The sequence below is a fragment of the Nymphalis io genome, chromosome 11 (genome assembly GCF_905147045.1).
Source record: "Nymphalis io chromosome 11, ilAglIoxx1.1, whole genome shotgun sequence".
NCBI classification, from domain to species: domain Eukaryota; kingdom Metazoa; phylum Arthropoda; class Insecta; order Lepidoptera; family Nymphalidae; genus Nymphalis; species Nymphalis io.
Window position 1 is genome coordinate 3,219,607 of NC_065898.1, and position 27,043 is coordinate 3,246,649.

Sequence of the window (27,043 nt, forward strand, 5' to 3'; positions counted from 1 at the left end):
TCCCAATTTTCTTCAAGTGGAATAATACAGTTTCATCACTTACCCCGAAGCCTGCAACTATCTCTGAAGTGCTTTGTGATGGATCCGCTTCCACAATAGCCTTTTTAATTATTCATTTTCCAATTTGGTCCCGACCGTCCACGAGATTGGTTCTGAAGGTTGAAACATAAAGAACGAAAACGTTGAAACCAAAAACGTACCGTGCTTTCTTTTGCGACACCACCATCCGCCGTACATCATCCTTCGAGCTGTTTCTGCAGCACTGGTGCCACGGTACAACTCGTACTTGTTAATATACCGATATTTCATGTTTTCCATTGTGCGGTAATAAGCGACGCCAAAGAAAAAAAATAATGAGGAAAAAACAAATGAATGAATGTTTTCAAAACTTAAATGTACCAGCTAAATGAATTTATAAATTTGAATTTGGAATTCTTAACCAAAGAGGAGATATTTCAGATCAAAGTGGTCAGTACGACAAAACGTTAATTTCATATGTAAGAACCTAATAAAATAAAAATCAATTTTATAATACAAAAATTCTATTGATCAATACAACCAAAAGTTTAATTGACATACGTACAAAACAAAATCGGTTATCCTAAATAGCGTAGTTAGGAAATAAGTTTATAATTATTTCCGATTTCCGATATTTTATATATAATTTAGTCAAATAATTCAAATGAATAAAGCATTAAAATCTTACAAAAATTTCGACCAAAGCTCTTGTCACATTTTTTGACATATTTATATTCGTATACATTAGATAAAATTGTTTAGAATATATCCGTTTGAGGTATTTTGAAAACAAAGACAGGTCGATTACTAAATTGTAAAGAAGCACGGAGATCCGTCGCTAATTGTCTTGGAAGTCCCATTAGAGGTGGAGTCTCACGCCAAGACGTACGTCGAAGGTACCAAGATGGCGCTAGCGTACAAGCTAATGTCAAATCCAGCCAATTATTCACAGACTGGTTCGTTCTAAGGACAAAAAAGTTAATTATTACTTTTATTTGTTATTAACGTGAGGCGGGTTAACACATTGTTTAATTAATAAAAAGGGGCGCACGTCAGTTCATAGAATGCTATGTAAATACAGGTAGTACTGTAATAAAAAATACTCTATCTGGTACTTCTATGATTAGCAGTACAAGCGGAAGCGACCGTTGTTCGAAAGGATCACAAACACTTTCCTCCATGATTTGGGCTCCACCGAATACGTGCGAAATACCTAGTGAGACTGCTCAACTCTATTCATCCTGACAGTTCCCTGAGTGTTTTGACTAATTTTCAATTTTTAATATAATTTCAGATGGACACTATGAAACAAATGAATGAATACATTTAATTTAGTACTAATTTAAAAAACGCTTTTATGAATAAAGAAAATTTTCAAATGGATTTTAATTCACATTTTTACAACTACAACAACTACACTAACGCAAACTAGCCCTTTCACTCGCGTTTTTTTTATGTGTAACATTTACTTGTTGTAAACTAACTAAGACTACGAGCGTCAGACGAGTAAGCGTTAGATTTCGAGCGTCAGATGACGTAAGCATAATATTTATTATTATCAATTCTCATGAGTACCTTGGTACTCCCACCTTCTTTTTGGAAAAGGCGTATTTGAGCAAATTTCTTAGCATCATTAGGGTTATAAAGCAATTACATAGCGACGTAGCTTAATTCTAAGAGAATCGATTCGACTAATTACAAAAAAATACTTTTCAAACATGAGCAATTCATACAGGTAAATGCAGGACCATAGGTCTGCAGACTTATAAGGTAGCTTAACTAACGAGACATATTTGGAATACATAAAGGCCAAAAACACAATTTATGTAAAAGTGGGACAAACTGAAACCCCTATTTGTTTATATATAAACAGTTTTTTTTTTTATTAATATAAAATCCATTCGAATTCTGACCTTTCCACCTCTTTTTCCTTGTCCTTTTCTTTACACCTCTTTGTTCTACGCGTGGGCGTTGTGGCTCTAAATCTGTAGTATTTCGGCATTTTTCAAAATAAATTTATCAAAAATAATAATGTTATACAATTCAATACCAAACTGTCATATTATTCCTGATGCAAAAACTAATTCATTAATAGCATAAGTACCAGGTTCTCAGTTTAATGAATCATACAAAAAGGTTGTACATTTTATATGACAGTATTAACAAAAATACTTTTTATATTACATTATATTATAGTTACTTTTCCCCTAGATAGAAAACCCTTTAAAAATATTTGTACATATAATGCCATTACTGGATACGAATTTATTCATCTTTAAAACTTAATATATAGTTTACTTACAAATTTATTTATTTTTGTAAAAAAATAATTATTTACAATTAATATACAAAGATTAAAAATATTTACTGCATAAATCATGACCGCTTGCAATAGTGGCAAGAGTGCTAGCAGCATTTCCCTTTTGAATCGCAATTTTGATCCTTTGGGCGAAAAACGAACCAGCCCTTGTGTGACCAATGAAGGCAATAAGACAAGTGTTAGTTTATTGCTTATTACAATAAAGTAACCCATGTAAAGTACTATCTAAGTTATATGTTTGATAATAATAAAAAAACACATTTAAAAAAAACAGTTAAACATTGTTTTTAGAAAGCTAAAAATATTATGCGTTTTAGATCTTTAGCCTCGTGCTTTAAGTGACTGAGTGCCAGAGACTGTGTAGTTATAAAAGTATCGGTATATAGTTAATAAGTTTTATTGAGTTAATTCAGAGTGCCAATATTTTAGAACCTGGCAAACTTGAGGTATCTAACATTAGCATTTAAGAAATTATTTACACCCAAAGCTATTTAATATTTAAAAAAACAGTAGTAGCTGTCAATGTCGTTTTTAAAGTCAAAATACGTACAATGTCACTGTCAGACTAAATAATCAGCTTGTCATTTTTTGTTTGTAACTTCCTAATTCCAATTTCCTTTACTTTATTAAAGAAATTACATAGAATTAATAAATAATTCGATAATGTTAAAATATTTCTAAGCAATATTAAAATGGCATTTTTAGAGGTGAGTGTGTTGTATGTTTTTAATTGCGATTACTTAATCTTTTCGATTATAAATAACAAAAAAAACAAAACAGTATTATATGATTAAAAAATAATTTAAAATGGAGTTAACTTGGTAAATTAAATAATTCCGTATTTATATACCTTCATATGTCATTTTATATGATCATATCCGACAAATGAGCCGAAAGATTAACAATAAATCTGTTTTTAGTTTATATATATATGTAATTTTTTTTCAATATACACTAATATCAATAGTTATCATCATACTAAATAAAACTATATATATTAAATGCACTTTCAGTGAATAAAGAAACTAATCCAATCTCAGGAGTAATTTTAACAAATTTGATTTTTTTATATATTTCAGTGGCGTCGTTTTACATTCTTCGACGTTCATAAGAATATAGACAATGGGAAGATTGCTGAGTGTCTTCAAGTAAGTTAAAAAAAAATCTTAAATCGCTTTACGAAACATAAGTCTAAGGATCTACGTAAATGAATAACAGAATACATATTGCAATGCATAATTTTATATTTCTTGTTGTCATTATTAGAATCATATCTAGTATATTATATTGATTAAAACATAAGAGCCAAAAGAAACATTTACAAAATGTTTACGCACATAAATAAGCATGAACATAGAGACATTAGTATAAAGATTAATATCTTACAATATAAATAAAATTAAAGTAAAAGAGGCACAAGAAAGCTGTCCTATTGCTAAGTAGTAAATCATTCAGACATTACTTATATAATATTTAACAACATAATTTAGTTTTTACAAACAATATTGTAGTTTTAACATAACAAATATGTACAATATACATATAAAGTGTGCAATCAAATAGAACATACAGTACTACAGTACAGTAACAGCCTGTTAATGTCCCACTGCTGGGCTAAGGCCTCCTCTCCCTTTTGAGGAGAAGGTTTGGAGCTTATTCCACCACGCTGCTCCAATGCGGGTTGGTAGAATACACATGTGGCAGAATTTCAATGAAATTAGACACATGCAGGTTTCCTCACGATGTTTTCCTTCACCGTTAAGCACGAGATGAATTATAAACACAAATTAAGCACATGAAAATTCAGTGGTGCTTGCCCGGGTTTGAACCCACGATCATCGGTTAAGATTCACGCGTTCTTACCACTAGGCCATCTCGGCTTCTTAAATAGAACATATATTTTGAAAATACATAAATTGCCATGTAATCAGTCTAGTCTAATTATTCAAAGTATTTCATAATGAACTGTTGTTAAAATATAAATTTATTTTATCTATATTTAACCTATATTAGGTACCAGGATTATATACTACATAGTAATGAATTTTGTAAATTTAAGTTTTTTTATATTTAGAATAGGAAGGCGGACTAGCATATGGGCCACCTGATGGTAAGTGGTCACCAACACCAATAGACACTGGCATTGTAAGAAATGTTAATCATCGCTTACATCTCCAATGTGCCACCACCTTGGGAACTAAGATGTTATGTCCCTTGTACCTGTAATTACACTGGCTCACTCACCCTTTAAACCGGAACACAACAATACCAACTACTGCTGTTTTACGATAGAACATCTGATGAGTGGGTGGTACCCAGATGAGCTTGCACAAAGCTCTACCACCAGTAAAAAGTTTAGTTGTTTTCATAAGCAGGTTTGCAACTCAAAGTTATCTTTATTGTTGCAATATACCAATATTGTGCATATAGCATAGTCTGTGTAGTTGAATGTTTTAAATAATATAATCCACACCACAGTTTATTTACATAATAATAGATGTAATCTCTTAAGATTACATCTATTATTCTACAAAGTAGGTAAAATACTCCTGGCAATGCACCATTTGAAAAATTCATAATATAATAATTTACTGTGTATTGTGTTTGTGGCCAGTAAATAAAGGAATGAATGAAAATCCACATTTTTATTTAAGGATACAAATGTAACAGTCGCCACAAGCGGTAACAACCATGTAATCCTGTGTGACGTGACTGGCTGGGCACATCTTATCTCTCGCTCCTGGGAGATCACATCATTCAAGGCATATGATTTAACAGTTACTCTTGCCCAGCAGCTGCCCCATGATCCATATCTGGTTACTATTGGGGTATGTAATCAAATTATTTATTAGTACAACATTTTGATAAAATGTTAATTATAATAAAAAAAATTAAGTTAGATAAACACGAAAGATTAACATAATTACTATTATTAACTATTTTAATTGTACAGATAAAGCATTTTTATAATTAAAAAAAGAAACGTATGTTAATTATATTACAAATATAAAGTTTTTCTTGTTAAAGTAATTTTAAAATATAATCTGAATGATATAATCAAAATATAATATTAATTTGTTTAAATTTACCAGGATAATGAACCTGGAATTACCCCTCTTATTAAAGTATGGGATTGGTCACGTGTGGATCGACATGGCAACCCGCAGTGTGTGAGGACATCACGAGCGGTGCCCTCACATATGCATCCCACACAGGCTACCGCATTAGCTGTGCATGATAATAAGGTTATCCATTTATATTATTTTATGTATAAATTGCTTGTCATTACAAAACTTGTACTCATCTAGAAAAACGTCTACTTTCTGTCTCTTCAGCTCGTTCACATTATATGCAGTCTGTTCTCGATCAACTTTGCAGTAATTATGTTGACTGAAAAAACAAAAAAAATACCTCTTTGGGCAAAACTAAACTGAAAATTCAGACAATAGTTCCACTGGGGTTCCACTGAAATTACAAGCACAAGGGACATAAGTTCTATTTCCCCAAGATAGCAATCCGCGTACCTATTATAAATAAATAAAAATAGCTTTGCGGTGATTTTGTTATTTGAATCATGATGAATAAGTATTACTTCTATAGTAGTTACCAATTATTATTTATAATTATATATTACATTTAAATTTTTGTTTTCTCTCTTAAATATAAAAAAAAGCTGGTCATTGCATATTCGCTTTTGAATTGCTTTTTAATTTGCGGCATTCTTAAATAGTATATCTGTGGTCGTAATTTTTATTCTCCAAATTATGAGTTGTTAATTTTTGTCATAATTGTTTTCCTATAGAATCTCTTAGCCGTTGGCTTTCAAGATGGCTCTGTGACGTTGTATCGAGGAGATATCGCGAGACAGCGCAGTGGCAAGATGAAAACATTACCGGATACTGGATCCAGTCCTATAACGGGACTGGCTTTCAAGTATAAGAGCCATATTTTATTAATTTACATATTTGATTTTCTTACTCGAGTTTTCGAGTGGAATATTTTTTGTGTTAAGTGTGTACATCAATAACATTAATATTTAGACTCTATACCATCTGCATGATGGCTTATAACCAACACATTGCCAATAAGATTCCCAAGGATTTACGTTTCAAGGGTTGGCGTAAAGCAGTTTTCTAAGTAAAGTAAAGCAGTTTGTCATAAAGCTAGTCGTAAAAATTTATCAGATTTTTTGAAAAGTTACATGAACATGCAAATCCTAAATAAACGGGATAAGAGAAATATAATCGACAGCTATTAATTTGCAGAGGAGCTGACAAACTGTTCGTCGTCTCACGAGCGTGCGTGATGGTGTGCTGGACGAGCAGCGAGCGGTGCACCGTGCTGGACGCCATGGGCGCCGCCCCCGCCTGCAGCGTGCTGGCCGACGCGCACCGCCTCACCGTCGCCGCCACCGACGTACGTATACCGCCCGCGGCGTGCTGGCCGACGCGCACCGCCTCACCGTCGCCGCCACCGACGTACGTATACCGCCCGCGGCGTGCTGGCCGACGCGCACCGCCTCACCGTCGCCGCCACCGACGTACGTATACCGCCCGCAGCGTGCTGGCCGACGCGCACCGCCTCACCGTCGCCGCCACCGACGTACGTATACCGCCCGCGGCGTGCTGGCCGACGCGCACCGCCTCACCGTCGCCGCCACCGACGTACGTATACCGCCCGCGGCGTGCTGGCCGACGCGCACCGCCTCACCGTCGCCGCCACCGACGTACGTATACCGCCCGCGGCGTGCTGGCCGACGCGCACCGCCTCACCGTCGCCGCCACCGACGTACGTATACCGCCCGCGGCGTGCTGGCCGACGCGCACCGCCTCACCGTCGCCGCCACCGACGTACGTATACCGCCCGCGGCGTGCTGGCCAGCTGCTGGTACATACAGCAGACGAAAGACAGAAAGAGCTTCGACTCGCTCACGATACATCGTGCGGAAGATCCTTAGCAATTACTGCTACGTAGATAGTCCTCCTACACCCCATTGTAATTTAATAACTTACGACATCATTAACTGTAACATAATAAATAATGATTTATATTTATTACAGGCCATATATTGCTACACAACTGAAGGACGCGGCCCGTGCTACGCCCTCGAAGGAGAGAAACTTCGCCTCAACTGGTTCCGCAGTTACCTAGTCATCACAACTAATGAAACTTCGAACAAGGCATCAAGCTCGACGAGTACTCCTAAATCCCATCACATCACTATATTAGACATACAAAATAAATTTATAGTATTTTCCAAGTCCTTTGAAGAAATCGATGCGGTGTTAACAGAGTGGGGATCGTTCTATATCTTAACGAAGAATAAAGAAATGATATATTTGGAGGAGAAAGATTTGCAGTCGAAACTCTCGTTGTTGTTTAAGAAGAATCTGTATGATGTGGCTATAAGGATAGCGAGCAGTCAGCATTACGATGCTGAAGGGCTGACGGAGATCTATAAGCAATATGGAGATCATTTGTATAACAAGGTAATAAACATATTTTAATAATATTTTGTTTATATATTAATATGAAATATTTTGTTTGTATAAATATTTTGTTTATTTATTATACGCAGATACGTAATTCTATTATGATAATGACTGTAATTTTGTTATCCTAGTAATGTTAAATGAAACGACGACACTGTATCATATTACTATAGAAATGGGGAAATCTCGCCAAGCAATTACGTACGAGCTTTATATACTTACATAATAAATATATAAAGCTCGTTTCTGAACTGTTACATAAAACGCAAATACTCATGGTGAATGCCTTTCTTAAAATCAAGTTAGAGGCATGAATTATTTTTTTATTTGTGTTAGAAAATAATGTTTTTCTACAACACTTTATTTTTTATTATTAATTATGTTTTATTATATACAGGGTGATTTAAAGTGTGCAATAGACCAGTACGTCAAAACGATTGGTTGGCTTGAAACTTCATACGTCATACGAAAATATCTCGAATCAAGACATCTAGAGCCTCTCGTTCAATACTTAGAAGAACTTCATAAGAAGGGGTTTGCAACAGAAGACCATACGACACTCTTACTGACATGCTACGTGAAGATAGACCAACATGACCACCAGGGGAAATTGAAAGAGTTCATCAATTCGAAGGATAAAGTTATAGATTTTGATGTGGATGTCGCTATTAAGGTATTTATTTACATATTATATAAGTACATTGGTGGTAGGGCTTGGTGCAAGCTCGTGGGTAGGTAGCACCCTCTCATCAGATATTCTACGGCAAAACGGCAGAACTTGGTATTGTTGTGTTCCGGTTTGAAGGGTGAGTGAGCCAGTGTAATTACAGGCACAAGGGACATAACATTTTAGTTCCCAAGATTGGTAGCGCATTGGCGATGTAAGCGATGGCTAACATTTTTTACAATGCTAATATCTATGGGCGTTAGTGGTCACTAACGAGCCAGATGGTACGTGGTCACTTACCATCTGGCTCATATGCTCGTCCGCTTATTTATTTTTTTTAACGCTGGAAAAACGCATTAAGCGTTTCCCCCACGGGAACAGTGTGGGGGGGGGGTATGTGGGGCTCGCCGGTGTTCAAGGCGCCGAGTGCGCCCCGAACATCGGAATACCCACTAAAATACCAGCGGAACCCTTTCCGTCTTAACGAGGAGCGCCACGGGATCGCTTTCGCATGCTACCGTGGCAAATGCTCGTCCGCCTACCTATTCAATAAAAAAAGTACCAATGAATAAAATCAGGAGCATTTCTTATATGAGCGGTATTTTTTAAGGTCGTCCGACAAGTAAGCGTCGACGACGCGCTCTCACTCGCTGCAAACCACAAACGACACGACTGGTACTTAAGAATGGTGATAGAAGACAAAAAAGAATTCAAACAAGCATTAGACTATATTGCTGAACTGGAATTCGATGATGCAGATATGTTCATGAAGAAATACGGACACAAGTTGATACAGAACGAACCTGAAGAGAGCACCAAGTTACTTAAATGTAAGTTTAGATTTTTAATTTTTATTTGCAAAAAATATATGTTCCTTATTGGTTAATGTCGAATCACTGGTGGTAGGGCTTTGTGCAAGCTCGTTTGGGTAGGTACCACCCACTCATCAGATATTCTACCGCAAAACAGCAGTACTTGGTAGTGTTGTGTTCCGGTTTGAAGGGTGAGTGAGCCAGTGTAATTACAGGCACAAGGTACATATCATTAGTTCCCAAGGTTGGTGGCGCATTGGTGATGTAAGCGATCATTAACATTTCTTAGCATGCCAATGTCTATGGGCGTTGCTGACCACTTACCATCAGATGGTTCATGTACTCGTCCGCCTTCCTGTTCTATAAAAAAAATAGTTTTAGTCTTCTTTAAAATGGGCCGAAATGGTCCAGTAGTAAGAACGCGTAGAAGAGTAATAGAAGAATCTTAACTGATGATCGTGGGTTCAAACCCGGCAAACTCCACTGAATTTTCATGTGCTTAACTTGTTATTATAATTCATATCGTATTTGACGATGAAAGAAAACATCGTGAGGAAACCTGTATGTGTCGAATGTCACTGAAATTCTGCCCCATGTGTAATCCACCAACCCGCATTGGAGCAGCGTGTTAGAATAAGCTCCTTCTCCCCAAAAAGGGAGAGGCCTTAGCCCAGCAGTGTGACATTCACAGGCTGTTACTGTACTGTTAAAATAGGCTAATTTTTTAAAGGCTTTCGAAAAACATATAACAATAAACTATTAAAAATCATACCTTTCTGACAAATTTATAAAAATTATAATTGATAGTAATACAATCTAATCCTTTCTAAACTACTTCTCCCCAAGGGTGTATTTGGGGCCAATTTTATTTGTTTACTAAAGATATTGCAATATTAACTTAAGCCGTATATACATGCTTGCTGACGATCTATTTCTATATTTATAAGTAGTTACTACAATCATTGATAATACGTCATAGGTTATCTTTTAAGACGTCAGTATTTATCTACTAAATTTTAAATAAATATATCTGCTGTCATATGGTATGAAGGCAAACATCGCGTGGAAACTTGCAAATATTTAAGCTCCTCACGGGAAGATCCCGCAAAAATCTAACTGGACACTATTTAAAAAGTACTTTTTGTTTTTCTAGTATTATGCACTGACTACAAACCTCGAAGCCGTCCACTAGTTGATGAGACTTCACTCACTGGAAGGTTTAAAGAGCCAGACAGGTCGTTTCCCGACGATTTCGTCCACATGTTTCTGAGTAATTCGGAAAGGTTGATAGATTTCCTTGAGCATATGATCGCTACGGACACTAACTGCTCCAGCTTGGTCTACAACGCGTTGATCGAACACTATATTCATGTTTGGTACGTACAGAAATCTGTTTTTATTAAAAACTTAACGATTCAAGCATATTATTTTAAACAGTAATACATTTTTAAATTTTGTTTTCCAACGTGTGTTACTTTTTTTTAGGGCAAAATCCCCTGAAGCTGAGAAAAAAACATACGAGGAAAAAGTCCTTGCAGTATTAAGAGATCCAGACGCAGATTACGATAAAGATCAAACTCTTATAATATGCCAAATGTTGGGTTTCAAGACTGGCATTCTCCATCTGTACGAGGAGAAGAAACTGTGAGTATAAACATTTAGAAATGTACCCAATTTACTAAATTCAGTTAATCTTAAATATAAAAAAAAAAAGTTTATTTATTTGTATTCGTTCTGATCGATACTTCCTATATCATGAATCAGATTTAATAGAAACTTTGTAGAGTTGTGAACAATCGCGAGAATAGTAAGGTAGAAAGTTCCGCACAAACCTTATTGGATAATTGTGATATTATTTATTTGTGTTTATATATATTTATATCATTAAAGTTAGTATTTAGCGTTCTACTTGCTATTGTCAGTTCATTTAAGGTGTCCATTTTAGGTCCATTCAAGCACTTTTTTACTGTTATAAAAAAACAATTTAGTATATAAAATGACGATTTTTCAAGGTTCAATTTACTAAAATTATTCTAGTATATTAATCTTCGAAACGTTAAAATGAAACTATTCAATCATTTTTATTTCAATCGATAGCCATTTTATCTATTAAAAATAGCAGACGCGACGAAATGTAATCAATCTGAATAGTTGAGCTGGCAACGATACTACACGTAATGTACACATGTGTCAGATGGCGCTCCCAAGTGGCGCTGCACCTGCGCGCGGGGCAGGCGGAGCGCGCTCTAAGCGTGTGCCGGCGGCGCGGCGCGGCGTGCCCGCGGCTGTGGCTCGACGTGCTGTGGGCGCCGCCGCCGCCCGCCTGCCTGCCCGAGCTGCTGCGCGTCGTGGGTGAGCGCGCCTGCACCGCTCGCAGCGAGGCCTAGGCCGCGCGCGTCGCGATAACGTACCTTCGGTCTACAGCGAATGCGTGGCCACGTTGCATAATTTCGTTGTTGTCAGATTTATCGCCCATCAAACGCAAAACACAAAATGGACGCCGCGGTCGCTCTATATTTTATGGCAGCGAGTAGTTATTTTTTTACATTCGTGTCATCTAATACATTGGATAACAGAGATAATTTATTTTATAGCCAGTTTATTTCTGGTTTCATAAGCTCGGCTCAGCTTCGTTATTAGATATAAATTGTAAAATTTTGTCTTCGTTCAATACATGTCGGATACGTCTGCGTCTCAACACGTCCGCTACACGACGGCTGCAGGCCAACTGAAGTGCGACTGCGTGGCCGCGCAAGCGAAGTTCGCCGCGATAAAACGCTTTGATTTGCGAGAGCTTACCGACAGCGGAGCGAAATGTCTCAGCCTCCGCTCCTAGAGGCGAAGTATTCGCGAATGTTCGGCCTAGGCTTAACAACTATATAATTTGTTTTAAAAGGAACGTTACATTACATACATTTATATTTTAATGCTAAATTACGTCACTTTTGTTTCAGATAGTGAAAAACTGTTATCCCCTATTCTAGTCATCGACTGCCTCGCCAGCACACCGACGTATACTCTCGGTGATGTTCGCAAGTTAGTATTAAAATAAACTTTCAAAGAAGAAAAAATGGATTGTAGGCATTTATTGAACTATGTATAGGTCAGCAGACATTGCGTCCGTCGGATTAATATTTTAAATTCATAGATTTTTTTCTTGTATTTATATATTTGTTTCTTGTATTTATAAATATATATATATGTAGATAAGAAAAAAAATACATATATTCTAGCATGATTATTACTACTTAATGGTATTTCTATTATTCTTATTATTCATAGATATTTAATGGACGTTCTAAAATCCGAAGACGAAGTAATAAACCGCGAACAAGAGCTAGCTTCGAAATACAAAAGCGAAATCGAGAAAATGAAGGCGCAAATCCAAACCATCCAGAACGAGCCAGTCATCTTCCAGAGCTCGAGATGTGCCGCTTGCAACAGACCATTGGAACTGCCCACCGTACATTTCCTCTGTCAGCACTCCTTTCACCAAGAGTGAGCGATTCATTCCGAAGATAAATTTTGATTATCCTTCACGATACAATTGACTCATGCCTCGCACGTCGTGCAGCTGCTTCCAAACGTACTCCGAGTCGGAGCGCGAGTGCCCCGCGTGCGCCGGCGCCGCCGCCCCGCCGCGCGCGCCGCCCGCCGGCGCCGAGCTGCTGCACTCGAGGCTTCTGGCGGACCACGACCCGTGAGTCGACGCTTCTAATGTTTACACTCCTTATTATAAGAACTGTCGAGATGGCCCAGTGGTAAGATCGCGTGAATCTTAACCGATGAACGTGGGTTCAAACCCGGGCAAGCACCTCTGAATTTTCATGTGCTTAATTTCTGTTTATAATTCATCTCGTGCTTTTCGGTGAAGGAAAACATCGTGAGGAAACCTGCACGTGTCTAATTTCATCGAAATTCTGCCACATGTGTATTCCACCAACCCGCATTGGAGCAGCGTGGTGGAATAAGCTCCAAGCCTTCTCCTCAAAAAGGGAGAGGAGGCCCAGCAGTAAGGATATTTACAGGCTGTTACTTACTATAAGAACTGAACTGCGGTGGCTACTTACGTTAAGAGTTATTATTAAGAGTTTCATCGTACAATCTCTATGTGAAAGGTGTAAAACGGCGAGATGAGAAAGATAAAAAAAGATATGTTACGTATGTATTTTAAATGATTTTTTATTTATAAGAGTTGGTAGTTTGGGATCGTAATGAAAAGAACATTGATTAAATAAAATTTATATTTTTTAATATATTTCATAAATATTTACAGTATTATTTTATGACGTCGTATTGGTGACACTGTCTTTATTTATAAACGTACACTCAGTGCATCACTTTCTGTTTATAAATAGTTACACATAAGTCATTGTCCACTAACACGCTAAGTAAACACATACGTGTTTGATAGCATTTCCCAAAGCCTTTTTGTGTTCCCTCAAGGTCCGAATGTGACACAAATGTCATTGTCTAATAAAACATTACTCGGTAGGTGTTTGACAGCATATTCCAAAGCCTTTTGCCGAGCCCTAAATTCGCGACTACGCTCTGTTGGCGTTTTAGTTTTTTCCGTTAAGGTCCGAATGCTATCGACGTGTTTTGCATTTGCTGTAATATTCTCTGACGAAGAATTTTTCTGTTGTAAATCCGCAAGATTTTCAAATTGGGTGTCTTGTGGAAGTACATCAGCGAGATTATCTGATAGAGTATTTTGCGGGTTTAATTGAGCAAAATTTTCCGACAGAGTATTTTGCTGATGCATATCATCCTGAAGGATAATTGTTGAAGGGGTTATTATTAAGTGTTCGATCATAGCTTTTTCTAACGCCCTTTTCCGAGCTCGACATTCGCGACTACGCTCTGTAGGTGTTTTTGGTTTTTTTTTCACGATTTTACTATGACTGATAGCATTTTGTGCAATATTTATAGTAAGATTCTTCGACAGAGAATTTTGTTGATCTACATCCGGTTGATATAATCGTTTCAGTACAGCATTTTGTAAAGCCTTTTTCCGAGCTCGACATTCACGAGTACGTTCTGCGGGGGTTTTGGATTTCTTTTTTGGTTTTTGTAGTTCAATATTTTCCAATAAAGTATTTTGCTGTTGTTCATCTAAAATTGACGAAGAATTTACCGAGTGTCCCTTTGCAGCATTATCTAATGCCTTTTTCCGCGCTCTAAATTCGCGACTACGCTCTGTTGGTGTTTTCGGTGTAGGTTTTGGAATAAAAGCATTTTTTCGAGCCTTTTTTCTGGCTCTGTATTCTCGACTATATTGCGCTGCTGTTTTGCGAGGCATTTTCACTACTATTTCATTTTTAAGTCCTTTACATTCTCGTACAGCTGATTTCGACATTGTGAAGCCTAAAAATGATTAGTCCTTTAATATTTTTTATCTTCATCAGATAATGTTTGAAAACAGAAAAAAGGGACATAATTATAGTGATGACAAAAAATTATACAAGTCTTAACCTAGTCTTTCTTGAAACTAAAAATATTCTATCAGATTTATTCTCTTACTAATATTATAAAAACATGTTTACGCTTACATTGCATTGGTTTCGTTATTAAAATCGTTCATTTTCTTGAAACAATTATGATAACGACGCATACAATGCATTTTTAATATACAAGTATATAGTATAGTAAACCGTAGTTATTCTCGTTTATTTTCCTGTACTCTTTACTCGCGATTTACACTAATATTACAAGTTAAAAGCATAAACTTCTACGTTTTCCGTATCAATGCAAATAACGTAATCATAATTTAATTATTAAGATTAATGTTATTAATCTCATTGACATCTTTTGATACCTTATAGTTTCAAGATAAGACCTTAAAAATAAAACCATAATAAAATACACCTTATTATATCAATAAAAGAGGATATCGTAACCTTAAATGAAAAAGGGATTGTCCACTTTTATGGCCTTGAGTGAAAGCCACAAAGATAAGAATAAAACAACATATATAATTAGTTTCACTTAAATCAGAAAAATAATAAAGTTTTATTAAAAAAAAAAACGTTTTTATTTTTCTTATTTTAACATTTAAACAAATAATAAGTGGTAAAATTTTGCCCTTCGATCCACTATGAATTTGCAGTACAATGAAGTTTAATGGTCCAACCAAGTCTTTTATTTTCATATCATATAATATGAATGAAATATATTTTTTCTTTTTATATGAATGCATATTATTTTATGCACCAGTATAGTTTTTAGTTGACGAAAAAGGTTGGCATCTAGTTGGCTTTTACATGTTATTATCTATTGCAATTACATTAAAACACTCTACTACTACACTCCCTTTAATGTGCTTAAGACTATGATTATTTACTTTTCTCTAGTATTTGACTAAGTACATTGCATGGGTTTACGATAAAATATATTTTTGATGTTAATTATGTCTAGTCCGAATAAGCAAGAACATATTTATTTATTTGTAACATAAAATGAAATATTTATTGCTTTCAGAATATTATTGGCATATTTTTTTATTCTTTATATCTATTAATATAAAACAGGTTCAGAAATCTTTAATAGCACGTTTAGAAGATCTTTTCCTTAAATAAAAATAAGCAATACTCAATGCTATTATGTCGACATCCACCCATTTATTGTCAGGCTTTGTTGATAGATGAAATATAATCTGGACGAAAAATATTTAATAGATTTCTTTTAAATATCAATTACGCCATGTAGCCATTTGATAAATATAAGAAATATATGAGCTAATAATTCGTTTTTCACATTAATCAGATATATTATTTTTTGCATGTTTTCTTAGCTTTAAGAATCTTACACTGTACGATGTAAAAATAACTTATATTTTCAAATTAGGGTGTTTGCTTAATATGAGCGTATTTTTGTGAGCACTAATACTTATGATGGTACTACTCATAGTTTAAACAGGACGTTGATCAAAACGCAAGTCACGTAAGAATGGCAGATCATTATATCTCACGATGGTAAAAGTAGACATAGAGGAGTTTTGCTTAAAGCAAAGTTTATGCGTGTGTATTATTCAAATATTTATTTACGTCAAAATGTGAATGAATAAATACTTACTTCTCTTTTGCATAACTTCGGTATCAAAATACATCACAAGGATTCTGATATTTAAATAGTTGCTTCATCAGATTTCAAGCAGATTCAATAGTTGGATTCCTTTAGTTCTGGTTGGCTTACGAGGGTCGCCGTAACCGTCTGGTACTAAATAATAACGGTGAGATAAAGAACGATAGGAACGACTATGATAACAAAATGCTATTAGCAGTTAAAATATTCAGGATACACAAATATTTGATTAGTTCCCGATATTTTTGGTTAATGTTTCATTACAATCCATTGTTTAAACCTAATCCTTTTTCATGCATGAAAAGTCAAAATAGAGTCGTTTTATGCTATTATTATTTATATATCCTTGTTGAATTGAACATGATTATGGTGTGATTGTTTTTTTATCATATACCACGCTAGGCCGAAAGTGGACAATGCCTTTTGTACATTACATACCAAAGGAAAATACGTTTTAAGATATATAGTTTGAACTAGGGTATATACATATTATCAAATCTTGAAAAGTGCATATTATCAAATCGGGAAAATTCCTCGACGTAATTCTATTTTACATACTATTGGTATTCCTGTATTATAAAACGATTAGCGATAAATTTTACAATATAAAATCAGTTACTAGTTCATTCATTCATTCAGAAACTTTTGCCCACGCGGACTTATTACCTTCGAATAAATGTGATTGAATTTACTAATATGATACCTTTGCATACTGACATTCGGGCCAGAAATTAAAAAACCTAAAGAGACATAAAAAAACAGCTTTCAAACGCCTAGGGGTCAAACTGGTATTGCCGCTGTCTTATTCTCTAAATTGACGATGATGGTTATATCTCACGATGATAAATCTTTTTTTTATAGAATAGGAAGGCGGACGTGCATATGGGCCACCTGATGGTAAGTGGTCACTAACGCCCATAGACATTGGCTTTGTAAGAAATGTTAATCGCTTACATCACCAATGCGCCACCAACCTTGGGAACTAATGTTATGTCCCTAGTGCCTGTAATTACAGGTCACAGTCTAAATTTAAATTATATAATATTATACATATAACTAAGTACTGTTTACATTGCGTGCATCACTAAATGACACCCGTGACATTGAAGGTCGTATAAAGTGCCCGTTTAGTACACTACTTATATGTCAAATCAAAACAACACGGCATCATTTGAATGGAATACAGAACCGAAAGGAAAGTGTTTCTACCCAAACAGGAAATAAATATATATTGATAGAACGTTTATCAAACACTGCGGGTGAAACCACCCATCGACATCTCGAGATAGTTTGTCTATCCAAATTCTCGTCTAGCCAAATTTAATGATAAATGGATTTCTCTTCACATCTTAAACTTACCCGTAAACAACAACAAACAGACAGCCCACGACCAAGCATAGAAAACGGATTTGGAAGCCTCGTATTGAAGACCTGTAAAGCGAATACTACGAGCAAAATAGTACTGTGCTAGCCTAGTTTGACAGTATGGACGAATAAAGGCTTACATCACCTTGTGTAAGGCGAAGAGTTTTATTATATTTCTCCTTGTTTTTTTTTCAGCTTTGCAGTAGTATCAGAGTACTTTGGACGAGGCCTATTCAATAAGGTAACGGTAGTGACGGAACCTCCGGAGCCTTCCCCAACCGCACCAGCACCAGCACCTGCACCGGTGCCCGTGCCTGCGGTCGCCGCACAATCTTACGGGCCGGGCGCAGAGGCTAAGTTGAGGCTGCAAGAGGGGCAGAGCAAACAAGGTATTGTAACACTTTTTATATTAGACATAGACTTCTTTCATCGGTTTATGCCACAGAGAATTTTCTCAATTGTCTTTTATATAAATTAAAATATATTTTCAAATTGTCCCTGGTACATTACGCTCATTAATACTTAAACAAAGATGGAACTTAACAACGAATAGACATAAATTAACATTTTGTTCAGTTACTCTGTACAAAAAAGGGTCTAATGGGGTTTTTTGTTTTCAGTATTTGTATCAAACACAGCAAAACAGGTAGCCCTGAAAGGTACATCGGTGATTCCAGTTCCTGAAGGCAGAATGCGGCTCATGGAGCAACAGCAATACAGCTCCAGTCTGGAAGCTAACATGACCAAATTAGAACCACAATATCACACTAAAAAGTCCCCACTCACTTCCCCAACTGTTGTCAGGAAAAGAGAAGAACCAAAGATATCATCAACTATAACCAATGATAATAGAAACCCATTTGATGAAAATTATGATGAATCTAAAAACCCATTTGCCGATGACACAAAGAATGATCCGACTAACCCTTTTGCTGATGATGACGATTATGACAAAAATCTAAATCCTTTTTCATGAATTAACTAGTACTTTCTTTTTTGGTAATGCTTGGCTAGTGAAGTGTGCAGTGACGTATGTGACGTCACAATATTATACAACACATTCTAATATAAAAATATTCATTTAAGCAAAGATAAAGTAAGTTTAACAATCACTATATTTTATTATTATTATGATATTTTGTTTGTATATTTTTAGCTAGCGAATTCTTTGAAATCTTTTTGTTTACATAAAAACATTGAGTTTTTATATTGATTATGTTATGAAATTATAAAAATAATATTTTAATAAACAGCTTGATATGAATCAAGCTGTTTAAGAAAGCGATTGATATGATTTATATTGCATATTTGTTAATATTATTATTTTTTTTAATAAATTATATCAGAAGTATTCCTGTATTTTCTATAAAAATGTATATTCCTAATTCAAAAATAAAACAAAACAAATATTTGAACATTCCTACAGATTGCAATGTTGCTATTTAAAGAATTTTAGTTTATAATTATATAATCGTCTATATTAAGAAAATGTCTGAAGATTGAAGATTGTGATAATAAAATAAAATAATAATACAAAAACAATGAGCATTTTAATTTTCTTTTATTCTAGTAACAGAATCCTTCTAACTATTAAAAATTTGAGTACTTACTATAATTTTTTTATCAACTAATAAATAATATAAAAACTATAAATTTGTAATGTAATTCATAAGATGTATCTGGTATACTATAAATATATCAGATTTGTACTTAATAAGAAAGTTTTTGGATTCGGATATTTTGTTATTGTTGCCAACTAATTTATTTATCTTACCCATTGTTTCTCATACCAGTTCTTTTTTAACAAAGAAATAAAGTAACAGTAATTAAGTAATAAAATATATTCATATATTCCACATAATAAAATATATTTTATTCATAGAAATAACTAAACTTTTGTTTTTAAATACTATCAAACTATAGAGATAAATTTTATTTTGTTTATTATAAATATGTATTACAATTAAATACAAGATTATAATACTGTTTTATTATCACAAAAATAATTATCCTTTAATTATTTTACAAATCCTCTATATAAAAGGATTTTGGGTATCGATGCCGTGTATTTATTATTATTAGTGATTGCATTTATAGACTTATTTGTTTATAACAATCGTACTAAAAACAATATTTCTTTACACATGTTTTGTTTACTTGACGCAACATTTAAAAAGTGTCTTATTATAAATATTAAGTAAAAATTTACTTACTCAATAATTATAAAAACGCGAATGCTAAGGATCGCCTAATACGGTTTTAGTTCTCAGCTCTTGAGAATGATACACACATAATTGTATGGTATGGGTATCCAAACCATATCCAAAAATACTATCACGAGATTAGTGTTTATTGATCTGCTGACGATCTTTTACAATACAAATTGAAATAAGAAATTATCAAAACGTCAAACTTTAAACGTCAAAGCAGCACGAACCACAGATCAAAGAGTGTACAATCACTACGTTGCCATCACTACTAGTAACTTCACAACTTGAAGGTCTTGAAAAAAATCTTGTAATATTTTGTTTTTTTGCGATACTTAGCTCTCGATCATGATACGATAATAAAGACTAGAGGTATTATTATAGTTTTATAAACTTTGATTTTTGTTTCTAGCTTTAAGTTTCTTGCAGACTTGGTGGATTGATTAGTCGTCACAATTGTGTTTATTGCGCGATGGTAATTTTGAACGATGTTGTCAGGCGAATAAAAAAAACCTGTGCCTGTGAATGCCCGTAGCTTTTGCCTGTACTTTCTCCGGTTGTGTCATCGGATAGATATGAGATTGAGGCAAAAGAATAGAAAGTGCACTTGTGTTTGTGCACATACTGAGCATTAAAATATCTCATGCGCAGTTGGGTAATCTCCGGTAAAAAAGCCGCAATAACAAAAATCGCTGACGAACGACATTCAAAACACCGCTAAATACAAAAAGTATTATTAATTCTGATTACACTGCTACAAATAGTCCATAGCATCTGTTTAAACAAAAATCATTATAGTAATTGTTTTATATTTATGTATGTACTTTTCGTAAGTACTTATTAAGTTGATATAATTTGTGATTATTTATTAAGACTACCTAACATTATAATAAATATAACTTAATAAATGCAACTTTGAACTTCGACAACCATGGGCTATCATGCCCATTGCCCATTTGAATCATTTGAAAGAACAAGAGATGGCCCAATGGCTAGTGGCAGTGGCATCGCTAATATTCATGTGCTTAATTTTTATTATTTCATCTTGTGCTAGACGGAGAAGGAAACATTATTAGTCTCCACTAACCCACATTAAAGCTGCGTGGTGGTATATGCTGCCTTCACCTCAAAAGGAAAGGAGGCCTTAGATGAGCAGTGTGATATTAAAATGCCGTTTGGTCCTGCACACACTATTTGCCTCGTTGGTCTAGTGGCTTGATGTAAAGCCCCAGACCCCGAGGTCCTGGGTTCAATTCCCAGGCCGGGCCAATAAAGACTTATTGGGTTTTTCTGTCAGAAAATTCTCAGTAGCGTCCCGGAGTCTGGAAGTTGGAAGTGTGTACACTCCCGTGCCTCGGAAAGCACATAAAGCCGTTGGTCCTGCTTCTCCTGAACTCTTTCCGGTCGTGTCGGATTGTGAGAGTAAGGGAATAGAGAGTGTACCTGTGTTTGCGCACACACTTGTGCACTATAATATCTCCTGCGTAGTTGGCTAATCTCTCTTGAGATTGGCCGCCGTGGCCGAAATCGGTCTGGAAAACATTATTATTTGGATTTAATGGACATACAGAGTCGGCGCCCTTGGTTAGGCTGATGAGTACCTACAATAAGATGAAATCGGTAGGTTACATAAACTTGTAAAAAAATATCACATTATTAATTAGAATTGCAATTATAGATTTTTTTTTTTTTTTTATAGAAAAGGAAGGCGGACGAGCATATGGGCCACCTGATGGTAAGTGGTCACCAACGCTCTTAGACATTGGCATTGTAAGAAATGTCAACCATCGCTTACATATCCAATGCGCCACCAACCTTGGGAACTAAGATTTTATGTCCCTTGTGCCTGTAATTACACTGGCTCACTCACCCTTCAAACCGGAACACAACAATATCAAGTATTGCTGTTTTGCGGTAGAATATCTGATGAGTGGGTGGTACCTACCCAGACGAGCTTGCACAAAGCCCTACCACCAGTGATGATGATGAGATGAATACTATTTTCATTTATTTCTTACAAATCCTACAATTTGTTGCTAATTTCGGTTTTGATCTGGATGCTAGTCCCCTTCGGACCTTCTTTGATATTTGACATACATGAAATATTGCAAAATTTTTAGAAACCCTCTGGTAAATAGTTCAGTCGGTGATCAGCTATTAGTATCATTTAAAAAAGCATATATAATTTAGAATAAATAACTAGTAATTCTTATATAAAACGTAAGTAATTATAATTTTAGCTCTCTTAATTACCTTTAAAAATATATATATTAAAGCACGTGTAACTCACACACGTGAGAGAAGTGCAGATTCTTTTCAAGTTTATTACGAGCAAGCAAAAATCCTTGCGCGTCTATTTTATAATGTTACTTACGTTGTAGATGTAAAGTCGCTCAGTGTTAAAGAAAAATATCTTTAAGAAACCTGAATGTATGATGAAAATCTACCACGTGTGAATATTCCCACTTGGGCAACGTGATGGAATACACGCCACAATATGCTCCAAACTATCCTGAGCATCCTCCATTAGCTTAATTTGATCATTTCAAAACAATTTACTAACTAATAATCTAATATTTTTACGAAGAATATATAATTGAAAAAATCATACAATTGAAGTATTCATGTAATTTTGCACGCAACACATTTTTCTATTTTAAATTCTCGGCCTTTCTTTAACGTTCAATGTCATTCTTACTCGGATCGTGATCGCGCGAATACATTTTTTTCCTTATCAAGTATAATTCCTAATGTAGTAAATTATTATCGAAAATTGATAACGCGTTGATAGTTTAAATGTTTTGTTTGTGAACGATATGTTTTCGCCTTTCACTTGGTGTTTCTATAACGCAGTCGATGATGGATACGAGAGGTCTGTGCTTTGATGGATTATTTATTAAGTAATTTTTTTTTCTCAAACTTTGGTTTACCTAAACCTGCACTCAAAACGCAAGTACCCGTGTACAAGTACAAATAAAACATCAAAAGACAGTCGGCCTGTTCTTATCAGCCCCAAATCTATGATATTTCCGAGCAGGGGCAAAACCTCCCAAACCATCATGAAAATAATAATTTAAAAATCGTCACAAAACAAATATTATATACTTTCCAACTGGGTGAGAACTTTTCAGATATATTTTTTAAGCAATCCGTTTGCATACTTCTTAAAGTGTTAATAATTTTGAGCCTCCTAGGGCTTGTAGGAACTTCCGCTCTTAGATCCGGGGCTTATTATAATTGTAGATAACTTTGTATTGTTTTAAAGGAAAATTTAATTTTATATGTATAATATATTCTTGTTTGTTATTAGGACGTCATATGTGTAAATGAGTAACTGTTGTATATATATATAAATCGTCATGACGATTTCAAAAAATCGGTATGACGATTTAAAAAAGGTGGCAGGTTCGGGATGGATGCGGACTGCTCAAGATCGGGATGGTTGGCGTTCTATGGGGGAGGCTTTCGTCCAGCAGTGGACGGCAAAAGGCTGAAAAAAAAAAAATATATATATATTATATATATTGCGTAATATATATATATATTGCGTATGTGTTGTTTGTACTTATTACCATAAGTATGTATGTATTATTCGTTTCTTACAATTCTTGCCTACAAATAAATGTTTACTACCGTACTTTAATTATTGTACCTAATTAAGTTCATGTCCCTAAGATCAGGACTGACGCTCTGCAAACAGCTTTATAAAATGCAGAGCCAAGTTATGGAATTCGGCGCCGGCGTCGGTATACCCGGGCACCTACAACCTGAACGCGTTTAAATCTAAAGTGAATCGACCCTATAGTTTGTTTTCTCCATTGCCGACTATATCTAGACATAACAGTATAGAATGCGGTCAAGAACAAACATATATTATACAAAAAAAGTAAGAGAAGTAAACGGACATTGCAAAAAAAATGTTTATTTAAATTTGACCTTAAAATTTTCAAGTTCAATTTGAAAAAACTGTCACAATATTATAATAATATATGGACATTGTATCTAAGTACAATAAATTAGAAATAGAAGTTGTTAGTATTGGAACACCGAATCGCGCGCAGATGGTCTAATTTAAATATACAGCAAATATAAAAAAGCCGGACCGTCTCGCAGTAATTAAAGAAAACCTTGACCAAGAAGTGTAACCTGTTTATTATGTTCGTTATTACCACTCATGTTTTATTAACATTATCTTGCGTGGCGAAGATTATACATTTTTACGGCCTTGCTTATAAACGTTGCTTAACGGCTATTTATTTAAGCACAGTTTTTCTCTTTCATTATTGATTTGACATTCAAAATAAGAATACACAGCATTGTTTAACTAATCACCCGCTAAGCAACGTTTACAAGTACCCAAGGCCGTCATTGTTTAATATTTGTGTGACATAAATGAAATTCCCTTTTTAAAATATTATTAGTAAGGCAAAACGGATGTTTTACTCCTATATTGTAGTTGAAAAAAAAGATAGGTTGTATATCGATTGCTTGTTATTCAATTTTTATTTAAAGAGTAGGTATATGAAATTTATTATATAAGCGAGACAAATGTTTCATTAGGATAGTAACGATAAAGAGCAAAAAGTAATTTCGATACATGCAGGTTAACTCCACATGCGTCTTCACAGATACATAATCCTGCTTAAGTAGTTTACGGATTTTAGCCCGTTGTCTAAAAATCAACAAATAAAAGCACTTTAATTTTATTATTAATATAGGTTTAAGTAGTTTATAAGTAAAAAAAAATAATATTTTACAGTTTTGCTGTGGTTTCGGAGTATTTCGGACGAAACTTATTCAATAAGCTGACCGTAGTAACTGAACCTCCTGAGCTGTCCAAACCCGCGCTTACACCTGCGACCACCTTACATTCCGCCGGACAGAATATAGAAACCAAGTTGAAACTGGATGGGCAGAGCAGGCAAGGTATTGTACTTATTTTACTCATGCAAACAGGTATTATTTAAAAAATAAAAACCTTACAAATGTTATAAAATTTATTTAAGCAATTATTAGTTATTTCTTCATATCTTAAGCATGGTAGGTACTAAATGTATCGTAAATATTATTAACATTACTATTTACTGCTATAATTAGTAATGTTAAGTGAAGAGTACAAGTTATGCCTAAACTTTAGTCGGTCGTGTAAGTACGCCATCCCTTCGTGTTATGAGTTTTTTTTAAGGAATAGAGAGAAGTGGTCACCAACGCCCATAGACATTGGAATTGTAAGAAATGTTAACCATCGCTTACATCACCAATGCGCCACCAACCTTGTGAACTAAGATGTTATGTCCGTTGTGCCTGTAATTACACTGGCTCACTCACCCTTCAAACCGGAACACAACAATACCAAGTGCTGCTGTTTTGCGATAGAATATCTGATGAGTAGGTGGTACCTATCCAGACGAGCTTGCACAAAGCTCTACCACCAGTAAAGTTTGGCAAAATAGAGTAAAACCTATGTTTGCTCACACATTTGTGCACTATAATATAATCTTGCTCTTTTGGCTAATCTCCATCGAGAATGACCATTGTGGCCGAAACCAGTCAGAAGGACATCATTATTAATATGTAAATATAAATATTATAATAAGCTATTCCGTTTTCACAAACTCCATGATGATCTAACTAAGAAGCAAACTGAATCAATCATGTATTGTGAATACTACAGTCGGAGACTCCTCGAGAATAAAACCAAAATAGTTTATTGTAATATTTAAACATGCTCTGTTAAAAGTCAAGCAAAAAATAAGCTTTTGTAGTGGATTTTAATTCTTACTCAATTTGTTTCCTATTAATGAATAGACAAATAAATATAAATACTTATTATTTATTTCTTGTCCTTTTTTCCAATCCCAGAAAGCAGAACGCAGTTCGTGGAGCAACAGCTATACAGCGCTAGTCTAGAAGATAAGGAGACTAAATTGGAGCCACAAATTCATACCAAAAACTCCCCATTCATTCGCCCAAGTGATGCCAGCAAGAGAGAAGCACCATTAAGAAATCCCTTCGATGAAACATATGATGAGTCTAAAAATCCATTCGCTGATGAAACAATTAATGATCCGACTAACCCTTTTGCTGGTGATGACGACGATTATGATGATTACGACAAAAATCTAAATCCTTTTTCATGAAGTGAACGCGGTTTCTCAATTGGTTGGCTGTGCATTGGCGTATGTGACGTCACGATATTCTAAGATTTATATAAGAATGTTAATTTAAATTCGATTTAAGCCGATCTCAGATAAAATAACGCATGTGATCGCATGTTTATTTCTTTTTTAAATAAATATTTGAGAACTTTAGTGTCCATTATTTTTCAATTTGCAAATTTGGGAAACAAAAACGTTCAATGGACGAGTCTTTTAACCGTTTACACGTACTGTATTATTGCAACAAACCAATAGTGTCGCGAATGAGGATTATATAGTAGAGAAATAATAAACTTATGTTAATATCATACTTATTTGCCTTAGTAATGACTTATATTTTAGGAATTACCTATTTAAAATGCTTTATAATTGACTCATTTTTGGTTTTGAAATCGTGGTGTTGCGCCCGAACTTTTTCATGTCGTATCGCATTTCAGTCTCTTCGAACTCTGCGTGTACAGGAATAAAGAAATTAAAAGCACCTCTGCTCTTAATGAGGTTTCGGAGCTATGTCCATCATGCTACTCATGTACGCTTTGATGAATACAGGTGAGCCAGATTTTTTTTTCACGAGGTCGAATTAAATTATAATTAATAATCAATCTTATGATAACTTAGCTTTGCTTGCCTGAATATAAAGTAGCGTTCTTCGTATAAGATTTTGTAAACCATAATAATAATATTAATTTATTTTCTATGCTTTAACCTTAATAGTATTTGAAGGTAAAAATTTGCAGTTCATGTTGATAAACAGACTTATTTGAATCCGGTCATTACGGACGAGCGTAGCACGGTGACCATATTTAGTTATGTAAAATAAATAACACTATTAATATAAAAACTATGAATTCATCACATACTTATAAAATGTATCTAATTTATTGTTTTAAGCAATAAACGTATTTTGAGGATTTGTAAGGA

The 27,043-nt window shown here is 34.8% G+C and overlaps 3 protein-coding genes across 6 annotated transcripts; 2 read left to right on the plus strand and 1 right to left on the minus strand.

Annotated features, from left to right (window-relative positions):
* The first annotated feature begins 2,910 nt into the window (after window positions 1-2,910).
* Window positions 2,911-19,107, plus strand: LOC126771578 (vacuolar protein sorting-associated protein 11 homolog). Its single transcript, XM_050491532.1, has 17 exons — window positions 2,911-3,045; window positions 3,418-3,486; window positions 4,993-5,166; window positions 5,431-5,583; window positions 6,141-6,271; window positions 6,604-6,754; window positions 7,399-7,827; window positions 8,228-8,503; window positions 9,108-9,327; window positions 10,463-10,685; window positions 10,795-10,953; window positions 11,504-11,661; window positions 12,264-12,345; window positions 12,592-12,807; window positions 12,884-13,009; window positions 17,953-18,146; window positions 18,378-19,107. The coding sequence occupies exons 1-17, from the start codon at window positions 3,031-3,033 to the stop codon at window positions 18,731-18,733; spliced, it is 3,132 nt and encodes a 1,043-aa protein (XP_050347489.1). The 5' UTR covers window positions 2,911-3,030; the 3' UTR covers window positions 18,734-19,107.
* On the minus strand, window positions 13,588-20,142 carry LOC126771642 (uncharacterized). Of its 4 annotated transcripts, XM_050491644.1 has the most exons (3): window positions 19,971-20,142; window positions 16,384-16,527; window positions 13,588-14,676 (listed from the first exon to the last, which is right to left on the minus strand). In XM_050491644.1, exons 2-3 carry the CDS (start codon window positions 16,415-16,417, stop codon window positions 13,751-13,753), a joined length of 960 nt encoding a protein of 319 aa, XP_050347601.1. In that variant the 5' UTR covers window positions 16,418-16,527; window positions 19,971-20,142; the 3' UTR covers window positions 13,588-13,750. The 4 variants fall into 4 exon arrangements, with proteins under 4 accessions (XP_050347601.1, XP_050347602.1, XP_050347603.1 ...); XM_050491645.1 differs by lacking the exon at window positions 16,384-16,527; XM_050491646.1 differs by lacking the exons at window positions 16,384-16,527; window positions 19,971-20,142 and adding an exon at window positions 17,752-17,888.
* Window positions 20,143-22,674: 2,532 nt separating this feature from the next.
* LOC126771688 (uncharacterized) lies at window positions 22,675-26,275 on the plus strand. Its single transcript, XM_050491706.1, has 3 exons — window positions 22,675-22,836; window positions 24,724-24,890; window positions 25,827-26,275. Exons 1-3 carry the CDS (start codon window positions 22,781-22,783, stop codon window positions 26,102-26,104), a joined length of 501 nt encoding a protein of 166 aa, XP_050347663.1. The 5' UTR covers window positions 22,675-22,780; the 3' UTR covers window positions 26,105-26,275.
* The last annotated feature ends 768 nt before the right edge of the window (window positions 26,276-27,043 follow it).

What these genes read in the sequence shown, in the direction of transcription:
- LOC126771578 (XM_050491532.1), top strand. An exon ending in CAGCACTCCTTTCACCAAGA is followed by an intron (nt 12,808 to 12,883) that starts GTGAGCGATTCA and finishes CACGTCGTGCAG; the next exon opens with CTGCTTCCAAACGTACTCCG. An exon ending in CTTCTGGCGGACCACGACCC is followed by an intron (nt 13,010 to 17,952) that starts GTGAGTCGACGC and finishes TTTTTTTTTCAG; the next exon opens with CTTTGCAGTAGTATCAGAGT.
- LOC126771642 (XM_050491644.1), bottom strand. Translation starts at nt 16,417, where the DNA reads ATGTATTTTGATACCGAAGTTATGCAAAAGAGAA. An exon ending in CGAAGTTATGCAAAAGAGAA is followed by an intron (nt 14,677 to 16,383) that starts GTAAGTATTTAT and finishes AATCATTTTTAG; the next exon opens with GCTTCACAATGTCGAAATCA.
- LOC126771688 (XM_050491706.1), top strand. Translation starts at nt 22,781, where the DNA reads ATGTTTTCGCCTTTCACTTGGTGTTTCTATAACGCAGTCGATGATGGA. An exon ending in GTCGATGATGGATACGAGAG is followed by an intron (nt 22,837 to 24,723) that starts GTCTGTGCTTTG and finishes AATATTTTACAG; the next exon opens with TTTTGCTGTGGTTTCGGAGT. An exon ending in GGATGGGCAGAGCAGGCAAG is followed by an intron (nt 24,891 to 25,826) that starts GTATTGTACTTA and finishes TTCCAATCCCAG; the next exon opens with AAAGCAGAACGCAGTTCGTG.